Source organism: Elgaria multicarinata, chromosome 5 (assembly GCF_023053635.1).
Source record: "Elgaria multicarinata webbii isolate HBS135686 ecotype San Diego chromosome 5, rElgMul1.1.pri, whole genome shotgun sequence".
NCBI lineage: Eukaryota > Metazoa > Chordata > Lepidosauria > Squamata > Anguidae > Elgaria > Elgaria multicarinata.
The window spans coordinates 70311042-70334615 of NC_086175.1; the positions used below are offsets into that span (position 1 = coordinate 70311042).

Here is a 23574-nt window from a genome sequence, read left to right on the forward strand (position 1 = left end):
GTGTCTTAACTCCACACTCCCTACTGTCCTTCTTTATCTTTTTCCTTTTGAAGATCAGTATCCTGCACCACACATCAAGCTGCTTCTAAAACTTGAGAGTCTTAAAAGCCCTTTGTGGTGCAACAATAGAGGCTGCTCTTTGTCTCAAGTAGTTTATTGGGTGGGATCCAAACTGCTGTGGGTGGTCTTCTACCAGAAGGGGGCGCTTTTTCAGATGCCACCCCCAAGGTTAAGAGGCCCTTTAGAGCAGCCGTGGCAGCACCCATGAGTCACCAATGACTGCTTGCTGAACTATCACATAGAGGGCAAGATTGGATCCAGCTACTGTTTCTCCTACTAAATATTCAATAATAGAAAAAGCTGGCTCTAAAATTTTAGAGTCTTAATAAAACAAATAAGTCATTGCAGCCCAACATTTCCATTTAAAAATTAGGGAGTTAGAGGGATGAGCGCGATTGACGTCTTAATGAGCAGTATACGCTTGGAGGATGCCAGCAACCTATACACCTGTTCTGTTAGCCAAAGATGATAGACTAACGTTAATTATCTGTTTTAAAAGAATACTATCCACGGCTAAAAATTGCTCATAGATGATCATCCACACAGGCTTCCCATGCAAAGGACTCACTTCTTTTGTCAAGGTTGTTCAGAGTAAATGGTGCCTAGTCAGCAAACCATCATAATGCTGCATTATGACTGCAGACCCTTCTTGATGAGCTGTATGGATCAGCACTTTTATTAATGACTTAGAGGGGTTGCCAGGAAGCAACCAATCAGTGTGATTTGTGCTTTGGGTCTTGGCAAATACCCATTACTTGGTTCCTGATTTGGCTTCTGATTGTTGCTCTAATTGAGTGCATCATGGCTTTACAATGTCCTCTGAACAGTCTTTTTCTGTAAGTAAGAGAAATATATTTAGTGTTTCCAAACCAGCAGACTCCAAGAGTGAGATCAAGTAGACTGAACAGCATCCAGTAGCAGAATGGTTTCCCCGTTCACTTTCTGCCGCCCCGCATTATCTGCATACAGATTATGCAGTTTTAGGCTTCTCTTACCTGGTACCTTCTGTCCCATGTTTTCCCCAAACTCAGTTACTTACCTGCATCTTGTTGTTTACTTCAACAGTCAGCTTTGTAATTCTACACTCAGCGTGTACGTTGTTTTTCAATTCTTCAGCCTTTTTCTTTTGGTAACTTGCCTGATTCTCCTGATAACTTGCCTCCATTTTAACCTCAGGAACCCATTCACACAAATGGGCGCCAATGTATGATTTTACATAACAACACACTGGATTGGTATTTTAATTGAGGTATCCAGCATGGCCTCAAGATCTCTTTCCTGATCAGTCACTGCCAGCTCAGTCCCCATCTCAGTATACTGCAGTTAAGATTTTTGTCTCAGTGTGCATCACTTTACATTTATTTAATACTAAACTGCATTCACCATTTTAATGCTTGTTCAACTCGTTTGGAGAGAACCTTTTGGAGCTCTTTATAATCCCTTTTTATTTTTACTATTCTGAATAACTTGGTGTCATCTGCAGACTTGGCCATCTCACTGTTCCCCTCACCCCACCATCATTAACGAACAAGTTAAAAACCACCAATCCCAATACAGTTCCCTGGGGAATCCCCATGCGTACATCCCTCCATTGTGATTTCTGCTCTCTGCTTCTTGTTCTTTAACCACTATGAAACAGACTAACAACCAGAAACAAAGACTGCTATGTTTTCCTTTGAGCGCAAGCAATGATGAGGGAGTTTTTTCAAATGTTTTTGACAAAGTCGAGATGTACAGTACAGTGTCTACTGGATCACCCCTACCACATGCTAGTTGACAGTCTCGAACTCTAAAAGGTTTGGATTGGGAAAGTCAAGTGCAAATGTTTCTTTAGTCATATGCCCAAAGTGTGACCAAGAAAGCTTACCAATTAAGCTTCGAGTGAGTGAAATATCTTTAAAATACCATCTACTTGTCATTTGAGATAGGGCAGGTCATAACATCAATACAGAAAATGAAACTGTGGTGTACTTCTTTTTTTTTTTTGCCATTTGGCTCTTTGCTTACTAAGCTTTATATAACTATTATATTTGGTGTGCTGCCTTGATGGCTTCTTAGCAAGTAAGGCAGTATTTAAATGTTGTTGTTGATGATGATGATAAGTCCAGATATCACTGAGGCATAAATGTCCAGTTCTGCCTACTCATATACTTCATGTTATGAACCTAGATCAATTCCAAAGCTTTTACTGTGCATTGTGTATGTATGTACGTCACGGCATTGGTGGGGATCTCATGTTTATCCAGATGTTTGCCTCCTTCCAAAACCTGGGCAAGGCATTCTAAGCCTAGCGTTCTTCTAGCAGAGAAGTGGAACAAAAAGTGTTTTTACAGTACTGTGCTTGTAGAGCAGATAGGTCCAATGTCTTGAGTAAGTGAGCCAGGGAAGACAATGACTCAGTTTGCTCAACATGCTGGGCTCATCGTGGATTGTTTAACCACAGTCAGTTGCAGTGCGTGTCAGGAGCATGCCAGGCAACATTTTGAATATGCATCCCCAAGTTGGGGTTGCCATGTAAAGTGAAGCTAGCTACTGAGGGTTATTTGAGGGTTAACGGTTGGTTGGTTGGTTGTGAATGTTGTTTAAATAAGGTGCCTGGATTCTCACAACACAGCAACCTTGCTCAGGGTTGCATATTTAAAATGTCATCCAGCACACTGCAGCTCATCAAGGGTTAAATAACCCACAGTGAGCCAGCTGGGTTGTACGAAACGGCCCAGAGAGGCTTTCTTTCGTGTGATTCTTCTGGATTTTATAAGCAATGTAATTATTCCTCTCTTTCTAGGACAAGACAGCTGGGGTATGTGCAGTGTCAGAAACATTTAAAGGTGTGTTGCAGAATCTCATTAATTCAGCATCTCCCTCTGTGATTCTGTGTACAAAACCTACAGATATAAAGGCAATACAGGTAGCGTACTCTTTCTTCATTGCTGCTATGACTTCATATTCATGGTAATTCAATGCATTGGCTGTTATGAGGGCTTCATGATTAATTCATACACATATGTTAAGCATATGCATTACTGTAATATAACATGACATTTTGGAAGTTAATTGATGTGAGCAGCATAAAGTGTAGGCATTTATCTGTAATAGCTTATTTGTTTTGCTTCCTTTTAACAGAGTGTATTGAATACAGGAGCTCTCCCTCAGGGCACCAGTCCTCCTAAGCCTCCAAGGGCTCATGAACTAAAATTGCTAATAAAAAGCATCAAAGCTACACTGACCAATCAAAGCACTGCAGGTAAAATAACTTATTGTTTCCTTCCCACCCCAATCCCAATAGTATAATCTTTTTGTTTTGCAAGCAGTGGAACGTGTGGCATCCCATAAACACAGAAAAGGCTTGGACTTCACCTCAGTATTACATAGTAGGCTTGGCTGGTTTTTGACTTGTGTTCTCTCACAAGCATCAAGATTGGGGAAATTTTATAGGAAGGCACATTTGATAGCATGACAATATCTCAAACATAATTTTCCTCCTTATCCTTTATGTTATAGTTCTGTGACAGGACGACAGGCCTTCAGGAGACATTTCTCAACACCCTTGCAAAATTTAAATTCTCAAGAGTGCCTATTGCAGTAGGGGTAGATCTAGCCCCCCTGCCTTGGCCCTAGATGGTCCAGCCTCTACCCAAGGGTGGGGTAATATTTACGTACAGAGTGCTTGCCAAGGAATCTTCTCTGCAATATGGGTCTCCTGTCATAATAACAGGGCATTATGTAGAATTGGATATCAGTCCCAATCTAAGGAAACAGCTACATTTTAAATATAGCCTAACCAGTTTTTCTCAGTACAATTTATAGGTGTGGGAAGGGGAAGGCAGGTTCAGTCCCATCTATTCTTGCAGCCGGTGTAATAGTGGCATCTTTCTATGTCCTCCCCCCACCCACCCCCGACCCTTCCATTGCAATTGGTTCCTACACAGCCACTGTGGGGAGGCAGCAACCAATACCAACTGCAGGTTTAAAACAGTACCTTTGTTGGGATATCCTAGTCATTCTGAGCTTTGTAGTGGCATACAGGTTTATATGAATACTTGTGGGTTTTTATTTGTATATATGTGCGTCTCAGTGGGGCTTCTGTGGTTTAAATAAGATCATAGTGCATATATTGAGCTTGGTGAGAAGAATTCAGTGACTGAGGCTGTTATACTGATGGCTGGACGTGGTTTTTTAAACATAGCTTGCAAATCTGACCAGCCAAAAATTCAAGGTGGTCATAACACAGTGAGTCATGCAGTATGTGTTTGAAGAGGCGATTTATAACTTGTTCATCAGGTTTTGTAAGCCTCTACAAGCCCATGCTTGCATACTTCCTTTAATTTAGGGCAGGCAAGCGTTACGGGTAAGCACCTTGTATAAATTAGAATCTTCCACCAGCCTTGATTACATACTGTTTTTAGCTGTGTTCCCTGCCCCGCTACTTTCTGAATTTTGGACCAGTTTTGATTGCATTGATCTTGGAACAGTATGCTCTTCCATAGTACTTGTTTTTTGTTTTGATTTGAACTGCGGTTTGGCCATATTTTTCTTAATGAAGACCTAGTAGGTTGATGTCTAATGGACACTTCTGAGTCTCCAAAGTATTTAATTATTATTTTATTTATTTATATTGCAAATTATGTCCTGCCCTTCTGGCGCTTAAGCACTACTTAGAGCAGCTAACAATTAAATCCAATAATAAAATTCAATAAAAATAATAGAAGTAGTTTCAAAACATTAAGCTGTTCTTTCAGCTTACCTCTGTAAATGCATTTCTGGTGATTAAAGGCCTGATCTAAAACTCTATTTTAGGGGGGAAAACAAGGCTTTTGTTCTTAAACAAAATGCTCTGCATTTCCCATTTGTAGTATTGTGGTAGGTGAATTGCATGTTGGGAGTTTAATAGAGGCATGGAGGGGAGCTGGGAGGAAGAGGAAGTGAAGGGTGGAGTCAGGAAGATTGGAGTTTGTGTTTGTTGGAGTTTCAGTTTTAGTGTAGGCTGAGAATAAAGTAGCATTTAAGAAGCTGTCTCTGGTGTCTTTTAAGATTCTTGCATACAACACCATTGTGCACACAGAGTAGTTCCCTGCTCATAAAAGGAATGGTTACTCCCCGGCTTGCACACAGGGAGCCATGCGCATCTTAAGTTCTTAACATTTTCTACCATTTTACTTCCATTTCGTTATGTAGATCATAAGCCTTACAGTGCTTTCTGTGTTGGTACAGGTCATACTACCCACACAAAACTCCTTGGATGAGTGTTAGAAGCTTCTTGCCAGTGATCCATTCAAATTGTGAAATGCATAAAAGAGTTGCCTTTTAAGCAATTCTTTGGAACTAACTTCACCTCTATTACCTTCATTACAGGCAGCATTAAGCCAACATGTATAATTCAACTCAATGACCCTTTTCAGAGGTTTTCCAGCTCTGTTGCCAATAATCCATTGGACCTCGCTTGGAAAGATGAGTTCATCTTGTAAGTAAAGATTTCAATAAAATGTTTATAAGCATAACGGAAAATGTCACATCTTCTGTTTTCCACCAAATGCCATTATTTGGGGCTGGGGAGAGGGTGTAGATCCTGTTTGCTTAGCATTTGTAAGTGGTGATTATGGTGTTTCTTAAATATTATTCTGGATCCAATGCATGGGGGGAAATATCTAAATTGTGATGTCTTAAACTATGGGACATGTGTTGCTCTGAGAATGGACAGCTTCAGTAATGAGGTTTCTAACAGGAGAATTAGGTGTTTCCCAAACTATGTTTTCTTTAGTACAAAAAGAGTACTGCCATTACACTGGCAGGATACACACAGAGCTGGATCCTAAAACATGCATCTTTGTTTGAATATCTCATTTTGTCTGCACTCAACAGACAATATCTAGTTCAGCCTTCCACATCCTGGTGTTCTCCAGATGTTTTGAACGATGAAGTCCATCACCCCTGACTATTGCCTAGGCTAGCTGAGCTTGTGGGAGTTGTACCAAAATCATCTGGTGAGCACCAGGTTAGGGGAAGTTGATCCAGATTCTATTGTTGTTTTTAAGCTTTTGATGGTTTTAATTCTTTGTATATTTGTTTTTAATGTTCACTGTTTTTAACTTTTGTAAACCACCCAGAGAGCTTCGGCTATGGGGCAGTATATAAATGTAATAAATAAATAATAAATAAATAATAGGAAAATGCCACTTTTCCAGCAGTTGACATTCCTGTTCTGTAGAGTTTGTTATGCCAGGACATCAGTTGACTTGATTTATGACAAAAGATACAACACCTAAGATTTTTTTTCTCTCTTTTCCCGAACCATTTTGTAAATTTCCACGTATTCTCCCCCTTATTGTACAGCACAAATGTGCTCCCCTAACTCAAGCAGGAGAGTTTTCATCCAGTAGTATGTTTAAAAGCAGGCTTGGGCTTCTGGGACTGAGAGGACAGGTCTTGCCCAGAGAAAGTGTCTCCTGATATGATGAACCACACATTGACCCTGTTCAGACAACATGCTAAGCCACAATGGTTAAGCATTAAACATTATGGTTTAGCATGTCGTATTAACCACGATTTAGCATTTCATGTGAACTATTCCTAACCACAGTTTAAACATGCTCACTTACCATTTGCTGCAAAAGTGTTAGCAGCCTAACCATGGCTTAGTGTGCCCTTTGAATCTCCTGCCTTACTGAGCTGCTCTTGCTCTTCTAATCAGGGAAACTCAATTCCATTTGCTTGTTCTACTCTGACTATTAGTGTGACATTCCCTTGGACACAGGAAGCTGCTTTATACTGAGTCAAGCTATTGGTCTATCCTAGCCCAGTATTGTTGACACTGTCTGGCAGTGGCTCTCCAGGGTTTCAGGCAAGATTTTTTCCAGCCCTACCTGGAGATGCCGGGGATTCAGCCTGCAACCTTCTGCATGCAAACCACATGCTTTATCACTGAGCTATGGCCCCTCTCTCCAATCACCAGCTGCATGCTGGTGATGGGCAGGCCAGAGCTGAAGTGTGCGGGGGGGACTAGGGATGTATGGATTGTGTAAAATCCGTTCTGTATGTGTCTTACAGATTGTCAAACACCTTCCATTCCATCGTCTGCCCGTCGACGGAATCAGAATTTTTTTGGTTTCTGAATTTGTGCAAATTCACAAGTGCAAAAATGTGCAAATTCCCCCCAAATGCACATTTTCACACATTAGCATATGGGGAAATGCACATTTTTGGCCAATTTTTATTTTTATTTTTGCGTGGTGGTTTTTTTTATGAAAAGATTTGCACAAAATTCCCAAAGATTAGGAAGACAGTCTGCAAGTCCGTGTAATCTGCCCAGCAGGGGAAAAGCCAGTCCACTGCAGAATCTGTGAGTCAGATTCATAAAACTCCCTAGTGCCCCTCCCATTATTCTCCCATGCTTTCCCCCGCTCTTCCTCCATACATAGGAGGCTATTAGAGGAGAAACAGTTCACTTTTTCCAGAGGTCTTGTGAAATTAGGACTGAGGGCTGCAGGTTGCACATCCCAAGCCTATTCTCAGACTGAGGGAAGGAGGGCTAACATCTTAACCCTGCATTTCTCTTGCTATCTGGAAAGACCCTTGGTTTTGGGGAGGGGCAGACCAGAATCGTAGTGGTGTGGGTAGTGAAACTGTAGTTGGATACATACTTCATTTGGGGATGGGAAGGCATCTGCTGTTTGTGCAGTTTTCTTCTCTAAGCCTACAATCTTTCACTCAGTAAATCTAACAGCATAATCCTATTTGTGTCTATTCCGAAGTAAGTCCCATTGAGTTAAGTGGGTCTTACTCCTGTGTAAGTGTGTATAGGATTGCAGTTTCAGGCTGTTAAAAAAAAAGAGCAATTAAATGTGAAGAGTTAACATTTTCTTTGTAGTTATCAACTTATTCAAAAACCCAAAGTAACATACATTTTTCATACTACAATGGACTTACAAAGTAAGTTCTCTAACATTGGATAAATTTGGTGGCTTTTGCTCAGATGCCTTTTTTTTCCTGGCCAGGATCTTGTACCTTTAACTGCAGATGGACTGCAGTTAGCAGCCTATATTCCAAAATACGGAACTAAATGCTTGTCTGAATACTTTCTTAAAATGCTGTTTTGTTTGTTCCCAGTGAATTAAATGCCAGATCAAAAGACCTGCAAGTAAAGGTTGTAGAAAATGAGGAACAAGACGGTAAGTATTGTAGACAATTAATCATATATGTGTCATTTTTATTTTACAAACCTTTAATATCTTGAGTCCTATCAGTTCAGTACATCTACAAGAAATAAGAATTTTGTAATATTGTGATTTTTGTAAACAGTCTTCCATGAAACCTTGAAGAGGCTTCACTGTTTTCTACTGAAGAGCTGGCCCTGGCGACCTCTTCTTAAGAGGAGGCTGATGGTAGTCATTATTCCTCCTCTCCTGTGTGCAGTTACTTCAACCTGTCACATTCTTGAGGGAACCCCCAGAAATTTTCAAACCTACATGATTGTCTGCACTGTAAACAGCTGGGCATTTATTTAGATGGAATGCTACCATAGAGAAAATGATACTGATCTAAATGGGGGGTGGGGGAATCTCTGCTACTTATACTTCAAGCATATGTATAAATATGCATGAATGGATTACTGTGGTGGTGGTTTTGGGGGTCAGATCTTGTCAAGATTTTCATGGTTGCATGAGCTTCTCATTCCTGAGAGAGAAGAGATTGAAAGTAAATGAAAGTATTCATTCAGACTTTGGCTGTGTTCAGACAACACAATAATCAATGGTGCGTTAATAATCAACTCAACAGTTTATCTAGGGTTTACTCCCCACACAACATGATATTAATCAACTGTGTGAGGATTAGGATCAGCATTGAGTTGACTACACTGAGTTCACTCACTCATCCCCTACCCTCTATTCCTCCTTAGTCTTCTGGCTAGTATCCCATCAGCCATTGCTGCCGAAAATCTGCGTTGGTTAAAAAACTCCCTCCACACAACACAAAAACCCATGATGAGTTAAATAACCAACTGTTTAACAGTTTAACAATTTAACAGTTGGTTATTTAACCAACTATTGGTTATCACATGGTCTGAACCCAGACTCTATTTTAGGTAAATCCTCTCAGTTCAAAACCTCCCAAGTAATTTTTCCAGGTAGCTCTCACACAAAGAAAAAAATAAGCTTCAAACACACCCAGCTGGATAGTTTTTAATGCAATGTGGTTCTCATGTGTTTTATTGTCAATAAGGATCTTTCAGTTCAACTACTTTTTCTTAATCATAATTGTCCTGGATCAAACCTGACTGATTAACATTTATGATTTATTCTCTCCAGTGTCCAAGTTTCTATTTGTCATCTTAGGGAGACATCCTATGCCCCACCCAGACACTGTCTGTCAGGGGGGGCATAGGATTGTGCAGTTTACCAGCTCCGACCTTGGAACCAATCAACTATGCTCCCTGCTCCTTCCCCTTCATAGCCAGCAGAGAGGACCATGCTGGCTACCTTTTAGCACTTGGAAACTTGAGTGCAGAGAAAGGAGAAAGGGGGCAGTCAAGGGTGTGTGAAGAGGAGGAAACTGGAGAAGCTAGCAAATTGCCTGTCTAGAAAAAATGCAGAGTGGCGGAGCACAGAGGCAAGGATCAGCTATGTCCTCCATCTGCCCTGCATTTATTATTTATTTATTTATTTATTTATATAGCGCCATCAATGTACATGGTGCTGTACAGAGTAAAACAATAAAATAGCAAAACCCTGCCGCATAGGCTTACGTTCTAATAAAATCATAATAAAACAATAGGAAGGGGAAGAGAATGCACCAAACAGGCACAGGGTAGAGTAAAACTAACAGTATAAAACTCAGAGCAAAATCAAGTTTTAAAAGCTTTAGGAAAAAGAAAAGTTTTTAGCTGAGCTTTAAAAGCTGTGATTGAATTTGTAGTTCTCAAATGTTCTGGAAGAGCGTTCCAGGCGTAAGGGGGTAAGGGGCAGCAGAAGAAAATGGACGATACTTGGTAGTTTCCGACCACTACCATAGGATTGCACCTTTAAGGTGGCTGTGTTATCAATAACTCTACTATACCTTTTATAGGTGTGTGTTTTTTTTAAAAAAATCTTCAGCATGTTTTCTTTATTTGAAAAACTTTAATTAAAATAATAAATAAATGACTCCCAGAAACTGACAGTTCCAGTACTTCCATTCTTCAGTCAAGCAGTTTAAGAGTTAAGTTTGGGTTATTAGGAAAAACTCTTAGTGCAAATTAGCTTCTTCTCTTCTGCTTTATTTCTATGGTAATTATAGTTTTCAATTTGAAATGCCCCAAAGGGTTTGAATTAGAGCTTGTTCTCAAAATAACCTTCCATATTGATTACTCAAGACTTGTTGTTAATGAACTGCTTCTGTTTGATTTAGGTGGCTTCTCAGCTTTAGCTACTGTACCTTTGGATTTGTTCAGGAAGCAGCCTTCTGGACATAGAAGTTTTGCACTGAAGAGCCAGTTCAGCAACTGCAGTAGCAGCAATAGCTCTACAGTAGGATCTGTGTTAGCAGAGGTAGAATTTTCAAATTTATAGCTGGCTTCTTTTTCGTCTTCTCTCTGTCTCTCAACATACTTTTTCTGAATCGTCCTTATATGAATTTTAAAACCTGTTTCCCCCCCCCTCTTTTTCCAGTTCTCATACATAGAACCTTCAGAGTCTAGATCTTTACAAGTTCCTGCCAAGGTCCCTATTGCAAAAATAGAGACGGATCGGACTGTGATGCCCTGTGGGACTGTGGTTACTACTGTCACTGCTGTGAAAGCCAAACCTTTCATAGAAGGGAGATCGTCTGTTCTGCATTTAGGTGAAAAAGTAGAAGAAAATTCTGGATTCTTCCTGAAATTTGACTTTGTTTTTAATTGTTTGATACATTTAACTTTTTAATGGAAGTCCGCACACCCATTATTTCCTTAACCTGTGGTCCTGGTAACTGATGAATTTACACAAAGTCAAATCCAGCACCAATGTAATCTATAACTACTTCTGTAGCTAGCTTTAGTACAATGGTTTCATTGTGGGTTTAAAAATCAGTGCCTCATTCTTGTAGCTATAAAATACCTGTTTTTAAAGAGTTTTCACTATTATTCCACATGTATTGTTGAATAGTGAAATATTTCCTTATTTTCTCTAGTATCATTGGTACAGGAGAGAGTGCAGTTTTTGTCATATCCTTTCCAAGGTGATAGGTGCAGGAGGAGAAATCTTCAAAAATGTTATGAAGAAGCTTCTGACATGAGAACTTTCACAACCTTTAAATAGATTCTTTTACTTCATGGATAACTTTAAAATACTTTGCAAGCACTGTTTACCAAGATGTGGGTGGTTTTTTTTCCCAAGAGATGCATTGTAAGCAGTTCTTGACTAAAAAATAAGAAATTAAAAAGTTTAGAAATATTTCTGACATCAGGAGGCTTTGGGTGGGTTTGTCAGTTCTGTTGAAAAACAGACAAGAAAGCAGAAGCAAGAGGGTTATAGCATGAGCTAAATTATAGAGCTATCCATTTTCTTCAATCCTGAGATTATCAAAGTATGCAAACCCACAATACTTATTGAAAGTGCAAGTGAAATCTTATTGGGAGCAATATAGAAGATGAATTGTTACTAATTTATGATGAGTCTATTTTTAAAATCTGTTTAAAACCTGTCTGTCAGTCCTAAAAGTAGCAAGATGTGGGCATGAATAGTAAACTTACTATGGTATGAAAATCATAATATATACTGTAGATATCAATTCACTTTCCAAAAAAAGTGTAAAATTGTATTGTGAGAGAAATTGCAAACACTAGTGATCTGAACCAGCCAGCTATAATTTTGCTTTTACAAATTGTCAAGAATGTCCAGTTCTGTACCACTTGAATTCATGACGAGCTTCTCCATTCATAACATGAGTAGAAACTATTTCTAAGCTTTAAAAGAGGTGTCAGGATACTCCCTGGTATATCTTTATGTATGTACATTTATATCGCACCTTTCTTTATAGAACTCTCATATCTTGTCTAGTTTGGCATTTATTAAGGAACATGCTTTTTAAATGTGTAAATGAGAAAAATAATTGAAGTATTTTATGTGTTAGAGTCACCAGTCCAAAGTCCTGCTAAAATGAAGGTGATTGAAAAGGATTTGTCTGTTCAAGCAATCTGTTGTCGGAAAGCTTCCGTAAGCAAAGCTTTATCTTCTTCAGATACAGGTAAAAAATAGGTTTTTGCTTTCATTTTTGTGGTGCATAGGATGAAATTAAGACTACATTTGTGCTATAATATACATATGACAATCAAATATTTCACTTGCGTATGGATGGTTCCCATGACCGCTTTTGAAGTGGAAGCCACGGTGCAGTGAATTTCTCCTGAATATCCATGTTATTATGTGGTTTCATGAGAAGCTTTCACATCCTGAAAAACATAACGGCATAAAAGCTTCTTTTAGGAGGTGATAGCTTCTTTTATTTAGAACTTTTCAACTTCTAAAATAGTATTCAATGCAGATTACAGAAAGCCAATTACAAACAGAAGCACAGAAAAGATCTTCCATTCCAATGCAGGCTGGCTTCTTCTAAAAAAAGAACTAAAATGGTTTTAAGAATGTCAGAAATTGGAATTTTGCCTTAAAACTATAAAGATGATTCTGATGCCCTGTGCTTTATTCTTGCTCCTCTCCTAATGGAGAAAAGGTGACAGAAATTCTTGTGGCACTTTCTAGCACCTCATCTTGCAAGGTTATTATACCCTAGCTAAGAGTACTCATAATGAGAATGTGTTGAAGGAGAGATTAAACATCTCGTGGCTGCTACCATGTCTCATCTAAAAACTGCGACCACTCCCCTGACTGATTTTTGCAGCAGCAAAAATATTGCTTTAGCATTTAAAGTTTTGAATCTTGGGTTACATAATTAAATAACTTTCTACTTGCAATAAAGCCTTCCTGCTTTGATACAGTGATTCCTTGAATCTAGTCATTCTCTTAAGCATGTTTTTTTCCCCTCCAGAGTTACTAGTGTTGAATGGCAAAGACCCTGTTGCAGAAGTAGCCATTCGACAGCTAAGTGAATCTGCAAAGCAAAAACTTAAGTCTCCCAGGAAGAAAAGCACGATCATAATATCAGGGGTATCTAAGGTAAGATTAATCAGCAGACAGAGCACCATTCATGTAATTTAATACTTTACATGAAGACCTTTTCCTTTCTTTTTTCCTTGTAGAATTTCTGAGAAACACTGATTTTATATTGCAATTTAGCATAGTATTTTTCGTCTAAAACGTATTGGATTTTTCTCAGCCACTTCAAGGCTAGCATTCTTTTTGAATGCTAGAAGCTTCAGAAATGTCAACTGGCTGTTGCTAGAGGTTTTTTCATACAAAGTAGTAAAAACTGAGAAGGCAATCATCTGTGCATCACTGCACTACAGTTAAAACGAAAAACTGAATTTGCAGTATAGGTATTGGACTTTCTTTCCCCAATAGGTAAAGAGAAAATTATGAGTATAACTTTCCTAATGAAAACTTCACTTCATCTTTGCACTTGATACTGCTGCTAATCTCATTATTAGAATCTGTGTTGCAATATCCATGGGGATTTGTGGCAACAGTGAAGCCTTTGGCATTCACTGGCTTTGCTGCTATGATACATGGCTTTTCTGCTGAGAAAATGAAGCTGTCAGCACCAAAATACTTTAAACAGGCCAGCTTCTATGAGAGAAAGGAAAGGTCATTTTGGCTGGGGAAAGCCTTCATGGGAATAGTGGTGTGAACAGGGATCAGAAGGCTAAGTTGAAGAGGTCCCAAATGGGGTGAGAGAGGCCAAAAGCAAAGATGGCTCAAGGAAGAGAGCAAGTGGTCTAAGAAACAAATATGATAAAAGCATACATGGAGGAAATAGGCAGTTGAGGAAAGGAGAGTCTAATGGAGAAAGGGGGCTGTGAGAAAACCTTACAGGACCAAAGGACACAAGAGGCAGGAGGAATGCTTGGCTTGGGAGTCTAGCTAATGTTGGGCTGGTTAAATGAAGAGTAAGTAGTGGGCTGTAAAGCAGGGAACTGGGCGCATGATGGGTGGTGGAGGCAGGAGAGGCCAAGAAGACAGTGAGCCTGGAATGAAAGCTCATATAGGCTTTAGGGCAGGAGGGGCCATGTGCTATTGGTAGGATGGAAAAGAATGGGCAAAATAACGTATTGGCTAGGGTACCAAGGTCCACACCCAAAGAGCCCCTGCATCTTTAAGGGTTTCATAGAAGAAAGACATCGGCCAATTGTGAGCAACTCCTTTTGCTCCAGCCCAGTGACTAAGGGACTTTGGACTTGTGTTTCGCAAGCAGCAGCAGCCAACCCCAAGGTCACATGGCAACACACTTCTGGTAGCAACAGGGCTTCCAAAAGTAGATTGTGATGTGACAGAAGGATTTCTTGTTCAAAAAAATAAATGGGGTGGGGAGAGTAAAAAAATAATTTAAAAAATCTCTCAAAGGCTTGAGCATGCCTTAAGTACCTTTTTGGATCCCAGCTGATGTTCTCATCCAGCTTTGTCTTTCCCATCAGCATCTGTTTGTTTTTTTTACTTTTCCAGACTAATTTATCTCAGGATAGCGAAGCTGCACTCATGATGGACTACGCAGCAGCCATGGATAGCTCATATAAACAAGATGACACTTCCAGTGTTGAAGGTTCTCCTGCACAGTCCCCGTCTGATGAAAAGCGATCACTTTCTCCATCCCAAACCATTCCTGCACATGAAGACCCCCAGGAAAACAGCCATGATGCCTGGACCTTAGATGACAGTAGTCAGCAATGGCACAGCAATGCACTACTAGACCAAGACTGTGATAAGATGTCTGGGAGCTCTGTAAGCATCTCGGAATCTGGAACTGTGAAGAAGTCCAAAGGTAAAGTATTTGCTCTCAAAGGTTTGCCTATAATGAGTCCTCTCCTTAAACAGTTTCTTGACCTTTAAGAATGTAATGATATAAGTAAGCTTCAAAACCTTGTCCATACTACTGTTCTGGTTGCCATGATGGGTGCTTCCAAACGAGGTTTTCCTTGCGCTATTGCCTTACCTCATTCACAAAAATTTTACAGGGGGTCCAGCTATTGTTGCCTTCCACTCATAACCCTCCTGTGTTTCCCACCACTTCTTCTGTCATCTTTCTTACCACAGAAGATCCATTCAGGAGAAAAAGATGGAATAGCTGCATAATGTCTTCTAATTGGTAATGCCTCCATCTGGAAGCACCCACAGTCTGCTTTCATCTGTAAATTAAAGGGAGCATTTTCAACACAAAGATTTTGTGTAAAGTTCTTTCATCTCTGTGCCTTAATAACCAGTGTGCACTGGCACTGTACTCTATGAGATCCGACACTTGACAAACTGAGAGCGTCGGCTACAAGGAGACTCATAAATAGAATAAATAATGATCAGTGCTACACCTCATTCAAAGTTGGCACACTTGAAAGTATAGCCCTGGCAAAAGTACCAACATAAAAGGACTTGTAAGAAATGATACTTGCATGTTCTCATCCATCCAGCTTTTTAGATGTGCAGATTTGATCAAGTCTTTCTTGCAGTTGCCCATTTTCTTTGTGTCTTACTCTACAGCGAGTTCTTGGGGGTGGGGGGAGGCAACAGTCACAGGTTTTTCTTTTTAAGTTGTACTGAATAATGCACTGATACTACAGGCACAGTGTAATTTTTTGGATCTAAAGAACAGCTTTTAAGGTGTTCCAAATAAGTGTGTCCAAATACTTATTATGCAATATATACTGCCACTGTGCCCTATAATCTGTGAAAATGCTATACATTGTCTTTTAAAATTGTGTGAAACATACACATCACTGCTACCCAGGACTAATTACAATTCCCCACAATGAACTGGCTCTCTAATAATGCTAACCCATGAATTAGTTAACCCATGGTTTGTTATCTGGGAGATGATCAAACAAGCTGTGGGTTGTTTTCTCAGTCCCTGTTTCCCTCTTCATCCACTCACTTCGTGTATCCCAAAAGACTTTGTGGCACTGTAGTACTGGCATGTAGAACAGCTGGGATATTTGACCACACTTGCCCACCGCTTCTGTAGCCTGGTGAAACAGCTGATGAACAACACACAATTCTGGGTTCACACATGACAACCCATGGTTTTGACAACCCAGAGTTCACAACCCAACAACAAACCATGTGTTCTCCTTCTTGGTTGTTCATGGTTAACAAACCATGGTTTGTTACTGCAACTGGTTTCACATATCAGGACAACTAGCATTCAACAACCCATAAATAAACCATGGGTTAGAGTTTTATGTGAATCAAACAGTCTAAAAGAAAAGACCTGTAAACACTAACTTTAAGTGGGAATCTGAACATCATACAACATAGTATGAGAAGTAGTCCTAAGAACAGAACTGCAAAGTACAAGGGGAAAACCTGTCACCCATGCAAGAAAAAGATTGATATAGTGTGAGCTTCGATAGAAAAAATTACAAATATCACTGTGGGCATTATATATATTTTTATTATATATAAAATTAACATATGGGTGGCTATTCATTTTGCTCTTAGTTTTAAAAAGTTCAGTAAGTTGTTTTTTTAAAATGGGAAAACTAGTCCTTTTCTAGGGAAAAATACTTTGATAAATATGTTACATTTTAAAAACAGGGAAGTATCCTGTTTGGTGCTAGCACTAACATGAATTGCATTGCACTAGTGGAAATAACCTCTTGCACAACGCCAATAGTGTTGGTAGGTGTGATGGATTTTCCGGGGAAATACATCATGCCAGCCAACACTGTTGGCATTACGCTAGAGGTCACTTATACTAGTGCAATGCAATTTATGCTAGTGCTTGTGCTGAATAGAATACTGCCCACAATTTCAGATTCTAAGCAGTTGTTACAAAGTTCAGTATAACTTTCCATTTGCATATTTTGAATCTTCGTTATTTTTTTACCTCCTACCTATATTTCTGACTTCATCTTTCTTACCTATTCTCTTTGTAAACATAAGTGGACCACTATGACAGCCAGAATTAATTGCCTACACAGTAAGTTATTTCTGTCTTATGCTTAAGAGCCTGTAGCTTTACTGTGAGACACTTAATGTAACAATGGAACCTCTAAAAAACTTGCTTCTGTTTCTCATTTTGCTTTGCCCATTTCCCTTCCAAAATGTGCTCTTAGATATAGTTATTAAAATAGGCTGTAGTTCTAAGACTGTCCTTAGCTTGCTAGTCTATGCAGTAAACTTCCACAGGAAAATTGAAGTAACTGGCTTAAATCCAATGACCAGCTAGCAGACACAATGTCCTGCTAGCTCACACAACAGGATTTCCCATTGTTCTCCTCTCCTTGCAGCCCCCACCCCACATGCCTTCCAAATCTGTTCTGAAGCGTCCCCCTACCCTCCTGAATCTATTTGGGAGGTGCATGGCAAGCTGCAGGGTGGGTGGTCAGGCATAGGATACAACCCCTTTTCTTCTCGCCTATTACACTTGGAAATCTTTAATGTGCAAGAACTTTCCATCTGAGACCCCAAATTACATGTGATGATGAAATTTCTGGTCCTTCAAATGCAGATAAGCCCCAGCAGCATTTAAAGCAGGGGCACTTTCTGGCAAAGTGCCAGAAAAGCACATGGATGGCGATTGAACCCTTCCTTGGGTTGCCACTTTTGTCCTTTTCCCCCCAAAATGTTTCTCCTTCAGACCAGTTCAGATACCAGATGTAGGCCCAGGTGGATGAAGAGCTCCTGTGAAGAGGAGCTGCAGAGGGAAAGATGCCGAACAAGAATGCAAGCTAGCTCATTGTAGCATCTGGACCATAATCTTACGGGGTCCCTTTTAGATGGACAAGTATAAAATGTTGTGAAGCACACATTTCTTCTCTCCCCCATTTTGAAGCTAGGGTTCAGTACCTTGGATAGCTCCTTTAGAGGTCTGACTGAAAACTGGAGCAGATTCACTGCCCCACTGACATTGGAGCCACACGCCTCCATTGCCTCAATGGTTATTTGGGCCACCCTTAGGCTAAGGGAGTCCCAAGTTACAGCCCTATCTTCACTACTGATGGTGACAGGAGGAGGATTCAGCTCCTTCTGCCTGCATGCCCTTTCAGTGCTCTAAATCTCACTCCCACCCCATTCAGATGAGATTGGGGCAGACCTGTATCAGAAGACAAAGTGGCTGTTACATATGGCTTAGACTGTGGATCTTGCAAAGCACTTGTAATTCTAGGCTGTAGTGCACACAATCTGTCTAGTAAATACTATTGGTTCTAGAGCTCATTAATTATGGAAATATGGCATCTTCCAGAGGCCCGTATAAGCGTAGGCTTCCTGTGGAAGAGAACATTTTCTCTCAAGGCCATGCCTTGTAATCCTTTTTATGTACCGTAGTTAATCTCTTGGATCAAGAGAGCAAAACACACACACACACACACACACACACACACACTGTCAGAAGTTGTGCATATAGTCACTTTTCCCATTGAAAATACAGAAAATTACAGGGATTTGGGCTCCCATACGTTCTCTAAAGGGGACAGCGGTGATTTATAGCTATGTGTGTATGCCCATCATGTCTGACGCAGTGTGAATATATTTTGTAATCTGACATTAATACCAACTAAACAGCCCAAATAAGTGATTCTGGGGGGAAACGTCCCTCCTGCTGCACAGATCCATTTCCTTGTTGTGCTTGCAGAACCTTTCCTTGCATGACTTGGCCTCCTGGTATATCCTTTTATAAATGAAGAACTGGCTACAAATTACTAAATGAGAGGCTATTCGGCCCAAGCCAGCTTGGACAACCATATCCTTTATCCTGGAACAGCCTTCCCCAACCTTGTGCCCTCCACATGTGTTTGACTGCAAATCCCATCATTCCCACCCAGCATGGAAAGCTACCCCTGGAAGCTCTTCTTTCCAATCCCAGATGTGTTTGGCTTGGTTGTGGTGGGCTAGAGGGGAAGGGAAAGTATTCTGTTCTGCATATGATTTAGGCTTTATTACAGTTACTGTTGCCATTGCATTGACTGGGTTTGGATTTAACCCATGATGAGCAATGTGCCTGCAAGCATCATATTGCAGACTATGGATTAGGCGAAGGTTGTTTAATCCTCACATCACCCATGCTTGCCAGGCTTGCATGACATGAAAAATCCTAAGTGGGGGTTGCTTATTCAAAATGGAGGCCACAAGTGCCATAGTGGGCTGTTCCATGTCTGATCATGGGTTGTTAGTATAAATTCCAGTGGCCCAGAATAAATCCTCTTCTCAGCTGGAAGATATGTAGATATGATCCAATAAAAGGATATTCACAACACACCAGCTAATTCCCAAATACAGGGTACAGTTTTTCATGTTTTGTCATAGTGGACCTCCCCCGATACCCAAGTCACCATCTCCCAAATCATCAAAGAGTTATAAGCCATCATAAAAATAACAGACAAAGCCCCCCCCCCCCAAAACTCAAAAAGAGCTTAGCCAACAAGGCAAAGAACTGGGATGTGGTCCCATGGCTTAATTTTAAGACTTCCAGAGAACTTTTAAAAATGAATAGCTACTTAACAGGTCCTAGCATTCAGGCTTTCAGTACTGTTGCTCAGCATTGTAGAGAAGACACAGATATACTTACATTGACTGAAGGAGGGAAGAGGGACAAGCTGATATACACAATCCTGGCTCAATCAGGGGTCTGAAAGAGGATTGGCCGTTTGTTACCCTTAATAATTTTAAGCATAGTTCTGGTAAAAATTATTGCACACATTTCAACACATGCAAATACGCAAATCGCTTCGGAAGGGAGAAATTCTCCTCTGGGTGACAATCCTAAACTAAGTTAGACTGGAGCTGTAAGGATGATAGGAAGGCTTGCATCTCCCTAGTGCTCATAGTATCTATATAAGCACCATATTTGCAAAAACTAGCATTAACTTGCTAAAGGAAATCCTTCATTTAGAATTGCAGTGCCATTTTGTAAGATACCTCATATGACAAAGAACATTCATCATCTCATTCTTTCTCCCAATAGGATGATATCATTGCACTTTTTAAATTTCCACATATATGTTATATTGTCTGTCTATACCTGAAGGATTAAATATATTTGAATGCATTGTGGAAATAAAAGAAACCTAAAAACTTCATTTCCAGAAAAGGATACTGAACACTTACTCCAGATATCATTCATAACCTTAAAAAGATGAATTAGTACAATTGTCATCAAATGTATTTGCTGACTTAAAGAACAAATCCAGAGAAAAGAAAGCATTCAAGCTGTATTTTCTATAATAGCAGTTCAATCCTGAGGAGATTTATTCTGCAGTAAGAATAAATCTAAAGTAGGTCTTACTTTGTGGCTTAATATTTTTGTAATTGGAGCTTTAGTCATTAGGGACATGATCTAGCTAAAGCTAAACAGTTTGAACTTTCTTTAATTTCTAAAGAAGAAATTGAAGACTATGCTTAGCTCTCCTTTCAAAACCAATAGGCCCTGGTGTTTAACTTTGGCAAGACCAGGCCCCTTGTTTCTAAACAGGCAGCTGAGAAATGTTTACCACGTGAGGGCTTTACCTTACCAAAACAAGTGAACTCTTACTATATGGAACCTTTTTCTTCACTACTTTATTCATAAGTATGCTTGCTACAGATGGGCAACTTCTTTGCATGAAAGTTACACTTGCATGAAGTGATTTGAATTTGTCTCAAATTTGTATCATTGCCTCATAATTCTATTTTGATGGGAAATAATTGCATGTTGCATTTCTGGTCTATTTTCAGGAATGCTCTGAAATTATACTACTGATTTAATACACTTGTACAAAATCGTCAGGCAACCAGCTATTGAAATATTTCAAGCGCTAGTTCTGAGTAGTGATGTAGTGCTAAACATATGAACGAACTAAATCACCATCTTACAATCAGACACCCCCACACACCCTGTAGTGAGAACAATAATGATCCACCTTTCAAGGGTTATTATATGTATTGCTGAGTTGAAGCACTTTAAATGCTCAAAGAGATCTTTAAATGCTTAATATTACCATTAACTAAATTTTAGTGAAATGTTTTTTCTGCTTCTGTAGTAAATGCTGATGAGATAATTAATGATGATGATGGATAATAGCTTCAGCTATTGGTTTATAGAAATGTAATAAATAAATAATGGAGTAACCGTATTTCAAAAATGGGACAAATTTATGGAATATTACTGTTTCAAGTGAAGATAACTTAAGAAATTGTTTCTACCTAAAACATTTTTACATCTTCACTATTGTAGGTGGAATATTTAAAAAGAGTGCGAAGTTATTTTTCCTCCGTCGGCACCATCAAAAAGACCCAGGAATGAGCCAGTCACATAATGACCTCATCTACTTGCAGCAGCCTGCCTCTGACAGTCCTCGGAAAAAGGGGGGCACCCTGACACGCATTCTGAACAAGAAAATTATCTTCAAGAGCAAGAGCAAATTGAATGGCACATCAGTTGAACCATATGCATAAAACCTAGTACATACCAAATCATATGACCTGCACATGACCAACTGTTTACAGAAGTATGAACTTTCATATGGGATTCTCTAATGCTTAATGAGATTCTCTAATGCTATGGTCCATGGAAGAGGCTGGACAACAAAGAATGGATGTGGAATTGGTGGAGGAAGCTCTATAGCTATTTTAAGCTGCAGAGAATAAGGCCTCAGACTTCTCCATACTTACTTGGAAATGAGCTCAATGAAATCAGTAGACCTTGGTCTAAAACACTATTTCTAAAAATCAGGTTTAAAATGTGTTTTTAACTTGGAACCAAACATAAGAGAACCAGGGAGTTAATAGTGGACTGCATGAATGTATGTTAACAAGGGGATATCATGGATGCATTTTTTTTAAAGTAATATACTATGGAGAAGAGTAGCAATACAAATTTTAAACAGGGTATTGAGTTGTGGGAGGGGAGTGGAAAAAGCAAGAAATCTTGATTCAGAGGATCTGAACTGGGAAATACATTTTAGGTGCAAATTCTACACATATTTAGGCAAAAAAAGTCATACAAACTCCCAGCATGCCCCAGGCAGGCAGGGGATTGCTGGGAGGTCCAGGACTTTTTTCTGACTAAATCCTACATACTTAGGATTGCGCCTTTACAGTGCAATTTTACACATACTTACTCAGAAGCAAATCCTGCTGTACACAATAGGGCTTACTCCCAGGTAAGAATGCACAGGATTGCAGCCTTAGAATGTTTATGGAGAAATAAAATGCTGAATGGGACAGCCTGATACAATAATTGCTAAACCAGTGTAAATTAGACTTGCTCTTGATAGACAGTAACCATGCAAACTAGTAACTTATGTGGTTACTTACTGTGAAGCTAATCTTAATTTTCTGTGCACATACCAGAAATGATAAAACCCATTTTTATGTTCTAAGATGATAAGCTCACAAACAATTAAAAAATTCATGTTCTTACTTCCATGATACGAGGAAACTATATTGCCAGTGCTTCAACTTGCCTTGGGGAGCCCATAACTTATTAGAGAAATGTATTCCCTCATAGCAAAATGACGGATAACATTATGCAGAGCCAGGGCCGGCGCCAGACTATATTGCACCCTAGGCAGGTGTGTTCTGAAGCCGCCCCCCCCAACTCGCTCACTCACCGCTCGCTCACTCACCGCCCCCTCACTCGCCTGCCCACCCACTTGCTCACTCACTGCTGCCCCCCCGCCCGCCCACACACCGCCCGCTCCCGGCTTTGAAGCCAGGACACTGGGGTTGGGGGCGGGGCAGAGGCTTTGAAGCGGCGCGCCTGGAAGTGGCTTCCTGGCACGCCTTACTGAAGCCTCTGCCTCCAACCCCAGCATCCTGGCTTCGAAGGAGCCAGGACGCTGGGGTTGGGCGGAGGCTGGGGCGGCGGCTTTGGAACAGCACACCCGGAAGCCGCTCTAGGAGAGCAGCTTCCGGGTACGCTGTTCAGCGCCCTCGTTTGCTTGGCGCTCTAGGTGACCGCCTGAGTTGCCTCTATGGCAGCACCGGGCCAGTGTAGAGCATGTTCAGTGTTTTCCAGGTTTTTCTTTCTCAGTTCCCTTTTGGAATAAAACAGGTTAAGGGATGCATGTATTTAAGTTTTCAAATGGTTTGCTTCTTAAATGATCAACAAGGGGAAAAGTGAACATCCCGTTACCTTCCTGTCAGGTTATATCACTCTTTAATTTATGTATTTTTATTATACATGCATTCCTTATTGAAATTATAAACCTTAACTAGCTGAAGCATTCTGACTTTATTGGGGATTTGCTTTGGGATGCGTGGCTTGATTTTGGACTGCAGAAGCAAGCTCTATTTCAAATAACTGGTACTAATGCCATCACTGTGTTTTATCCAACAAACCAGGAGTATCACTGTTCTTGGTATGGACCAGTGATTTAAATAAGCTTCAATTGTGGTTTTGGATACAATCTTCTGCAGTATGCAAAAAAAGTTAGTTGAAATGAAGTTATGTTGGGCAAGTTCTAGCTTCTATTATGAAAGTTTA

At 40.0% G+C, this 23574-nt stretch overlaps 1 protein-coding gene across 1 annotated transcript in view; it reads left to right on the forward strand.

Annotated features, from left to right (window-relative positions):
* The window catches only part of C2CD2 (C2 calcium dependent domain containing 2), a 39075-nt gene extending 16398 nt beyond the window's left edge, over nt 1-22677 (forward strand). Inside the window, exons 5-14 of the mRNA XM_063126599.1 lie at nt 2846-2968; nt 3184-3304; nt 5413-5521; nt 8164-8225; nt 10441-10580; nt 10701-10872; nt 12142-12255; nt 13054-13181; nt 14625-14940; nt 21322-22677. Coding sequence (XP_062982669.1) covers nt 2846-2968; nt 3184-3304; nt 5413-5521; nt 8164-8225; nt 10441-10580; nt 10701-10872; nt 12142-12255; nt 13054-13181; nt 14625-14940; nt 21322-21542 — 1506 coding nt within the window. The 3' untranslated portion in view covers nt 21543-22677. The remainder of the gene's footprint in view (nt 1-2845; nt 2969-3183; nt 3305-5412; nt 5522-8163; nt 8226-10440; nt 10581-10700; nt 10873-12141; nt 12256-13053; nt 13182-14624; nt 14941-21321) is intronic.
* Nucleotides 22678-23574: the final 897 nt, after the last annotated feature.